This window comes from Humulus lupulus, chromosome 4 (assembly GCF_963169125.1).
Source record: "Humulus lupulus chromosome 4, drHumLupu1.1, whole genome shotgun sequence".
In the NCBI taxonomy this organism is placed as follows: domain Eukaryota; kingdom Viridiplantae; phylum Streptophyta; class Magnoliopsida; order Rosales; family Cannabaceae; genus Humulus; species Humulus lupulus.
Window position 1 is genome coordinate 14,187,394 of NC_084796.1, and position 1,496 is coordinate 14,188,889.

At 38.1% G+C, this 1,496-nt stretch overlaps 1 protein-coding gene across 1 annotated transcript; it reads right to left on the reverse strand.

The window, feature by feature from the left end:
• Positions 1-320: 320 nt before the first annotated feature.
• On the reverse strand, positions 321-1,135 carry LOC133831912 (F-box protein CPR1-like). Its single transcript, XM_062262315.1, has 2 exons — positions 1,048-1,135; positions 321-820 (listed from the first exon to the last, which is right to left on the reverse strand). The coding sequence occupies exons 1-2, from the start codon at positions 1,133-1,135 to the stop codon at positions 321-323; spliced, it is 588 nt and encodes a 195-aa protein (XP_062118299.1).
• Positions 1,136-1,496: the final 361 nt, after the last annotated feature.

The following is a 1,496-nucleotide window of genomic DNA, read 5'->3' on the forward strand; positions in this document are numbered from 1 at the left end:
CAATTGAGATGAATTTATTCAACAGCAAAGAATGATACATTGAAGAACCAAAAGGCAAAAACTTGTGCCTCCTTTTAACTTAAAAAGATACTCTTGACATACGTAGCAATGTAGGATACCCACTCCGATGGACATGCATATTGGACCCTCCTACTACCATTCCTCTTATCATAAAAGGACAGAGTTTTTAAGTCTTTAGAATACTCATCCAGACTTACTGTTTCAAGTAAGAGGTTACCATTATATGATACACCTAGTGGTAGGAAGTCATTTCTTGGAGAGGATCGCACAGGGTGGTTAACCAAGTCAAGAGAAAGATGTTAAGTCCAAGAATCCCACACACCATAGTTCTTCATCACCCATATCTTGATACATGATGATGATCGTGAAGTGACCAGAGATAAGCAGCCACACAAGTTACAAATACTTATAAATGCAAAGTTTGCACTTCTTAAAGATGAAGGGGCTTTTATGAGCTTAAATTCCTCACTAGTTAGATCAAACGCAACTACCCCATAAGAAGCATCTACAAGTATTGGTGGCATAACATTTCTACACCCAAAATAGATTAGCCAATGAATAGAGCCACTGATAACAACGGACACCGTATTATATGGACAACTAACCAGACAAGTAGAATCATCACCATCACCATGTGAATAACATAGGTCAGGCATCACTGGAGTTTTCCATGAATTGCTTTTCAAACTATACACTGCAACATGTTCACCTTTTTTAAAGTAGTTACAACACCGCCGTTGTTCATCACCACATGCAACCACCACTTTGAAATCATTGGTCAATGGTTCGTAGCCAAATCCTTACCAAGTATGTAAAACAGGCGGACAAGATCAAGATGGAGCATATGGAGATCGAGGGAGTTTCTTATGCTTTTCAATTACGGGGTTCCAAAGATAAACATAATTACTAACTTTGTCTAGCAAAAAAATCACGCCATTGTGAATAAAGGAGCCTACGGATATGGACTTTGTGGGTAGCCATAATGGTGTGACTTGTTGGATAGAAAAAGTTAGTAATTGTGTTTACCTTTGGAACCCTGCAATCCAGAAGCATAAGAAACTCCCTCTATCTCCATATACCTTATCTCTACCTTGTCAGCCTTCTCTGCATACATTGTATGGATTTGGGTACAAAACATTGACAATGATTTCAAAGTGGTTGCTGCATGTAGAAGTGAGCAATAGGTGTATAGTAACTTCTTTCAAAGAGGTCAACAAGTTTCAGTATATAGTTTGAAAAACAATTCATGGAAACCTATGGTCATGCCTGACCTATTTTCTTCAGATCAACATGATGATGATTATGATGATGATGATGATTCCAATAAGCTGGCTACTCGTACTTATAATACCGTGTCCGTGGTTGTTAGTGGCTCTATTCTTTGGGCAATCTCTTTTGGGGTGGACAACTTATATAAGATGAAACCTATGGGATAGTTGCGTTTGATCTAAGTTGTGATGAATTTTTAAGCTCAT

Bases quoted from the DNA above. Each gene is read 5' to 3' on its own strand.
- LOC133831912 (XM_062262315.1), bottom strand. From the start codon at position 1,135: ATGTATGCAGAGAAGGCTGACAAGGTAGAGATAAGGTATATGGAGATA. The intron at 821-1,047 runs GTAAACACAATT...ATACTTGGTAAG, and splicing joins TGGATTGCAGGGTTCCAAAG to GATTTGGCTACGAACCATTG.